Source organism: Trichinella spiralis, assembly GCF_000181795.1.
Source record: "Trichinella spiralis strain ISS 195 chromosome Unknown Scfld175, whole genome shotgun sequence".
Lineage (NCBI taxonomy): Eukaryota > Metazoa > Nematoda > Enoplea > Trichinellida > Trichinellidae > Trichinella > Trichinella spiralis.
This window is the reverse complement of record NW_003527114.1, coordinates 1-1925: the sequence shown is the minus strand read 5'-3', so window position 1 is coordinate 1925 and position 1925 is coordinate 1. Positions and strand designations below refer to the sequence as shown.

Genomic DNA, 1925 nt, shown 5'->3' with positions numbered 1-1925 from the left:
GACAGGAAAGGAGGGCGGGACAGCATACCACGAAGGAATGAGGGAGAGGTTGAAGGATGGGGGAGGTGGAAGTTGACATATGCGCCCTTCTACTCAACCTCCCCGTATAATATTCAAGCGTTGTTTCATACTTTGAATTGGATCACATGGAGGGTTGTTGAGTTATTTTCTTGTGACACAATTGACGGGCATTGGTATAAGGAAATGCTATTGACCAACGTTTAAGTGTAATAAACAATTTTTCTCCTGTTCAAACGTGGAAGGAACGTTACTACCCTGCCCATCGTATACGATGTGCGATCCTAAAATGGTGTTCTGCTTCTAATATCACATTGCGCCAGCGTGCTGAACCAACCTTGAGCGACAACTGTGCCGACCACAACCTCTCATGGTGTAAATGTCAGACTGCAAAACTTCTTCGATTGCACTGGAAAACCAAGCACCAATTACCCTATGGGCGTTTGTGAACAAGCGTTCCTCAACTGCATTGATGAAATGTCAGATGTGATTGAATGTTCTGTCGGATTGAAATACGACAAAGAAATGGACGAATGCAATCACGCATATTACATCCCCGAATGTGGTGGTCGGCGCACTACAACACCACTTCCTCAAATTTCAAACTCTACGACAAGTTTTGGTAAAATATATTACGGTATTTTTTTGAAATATTCAAACTTAATTGTCATATGTGAAATACTGTAGAAGTGGCACATTTTAATTGTACTCACCTGGTGGATGGACGGTATGCTGATGTTCGTAATCCTTGTCCAAGCAATATATTCTACGTTTGCTCCGGTGCCAGGCCACTGCTTATGATGTGCCCTTATGGATTGTTTTACGATCCGAAATTGAAACTATGCAACTACAGACGCAAGATTAAATGCACATAAATGCTGCTCAAGTTGTAATGTGTCATTCCCATGTTTTTTTCTGAAATTTGCGTTTGATGCTAATCGAAAAATTTCTATTATTTCAATTACTTATGGTAACACACGTTCATATGCTTCATTAATAAACGTTGGAAAATTTGTTGAATGTTTGCTGAGAAAATGAAAAAGTTCTCTAGTGGAGAAATTGTCAATCAATCCATTCATTCAATATGAAGTTGTTTAATTCGAGTTGGATACTAAAATGATAGCGAAAAATGATAATAGCTTGTGTAACAGAAAAAGAATGCTTTTCCCTTTAAAAATCAAGTTAGTTTTATATGTTAATGAATTTATGCCGACTAGAATTTGAATAAAATGAACTGATAACCAAATTTATATTTCAAACAACTTTGCTCTGTTTGCTCTTTCCAACTGGAATGAATGAGTAGTTGTTGCTTTCTTATCAATTTGATGTGAAATGTTTTCTTTTACGTTTTGTCATACAAGTAACAGTTTATCGGTAAGCTGAATATTTTCACATTAAATGCAACTTTGCATTTTTTAATATTTATAAATCTGATATTTTTTTCTGTAAAATATGGAAATAATGATATTGCATTTCGACGAATGAATCATTTATTAGCCTCTTTTTTCGCCTTATGTATGTATTTTGTTTTTAAATTAATCAGGGGGGGGGGGATCATGATCGACTGAGCAAACATTTCAATATTTAACTTGAATATTTCTGCATACTGTTCATCGGATCAGTTGATTCAGCTTGATAATTTTGTATTTGAAGAAATACAGTCATTGTAAAGATTAATGTTAGAATTGAATAAAATAAATGACAGGAAAATAATCTTTCTTCTTGAAGGTTACTTCATTAAATTGAATAAACTGACATTATATTTTATACCCCCCGTCTTATTGTGAAATGTTGTACATTGGCATGATTTTAAAAGCACTTTGATGGGAAAAATCGCTTTTTTTTACTCTCTCATGATAAGATTGTTTTTTTTGTCGCGCGACTTTTTTCCTTTTCTGAAATATACC

At 35.1% G+C, this 1925-nt stretch overlaps 1 protein-coding gene across 1 annotated transcript; it reads left to right on the top strand.

The window, feature by feature from the left end:
* Positions 1-453: 453 nt before the first annotated feature.
* Tsp_14539 (putative chitin binding Peritrophin-A domain protein) lies at positions 454-893 on the top strand. Its single transcript, XM_003371000.1, has 2 exons — positions 454-655; positions 706-893. The coding sequence occupies exons 1-2, from the start codon at positions 454-456 to the stop codon at positions 891-893; spliced, it is 390 nt and encodes a 129-aa protein (XP_003371048.1).
* The last annotated feature ends 1032 nt before the right edge of the window (positions 894-1925 follow it).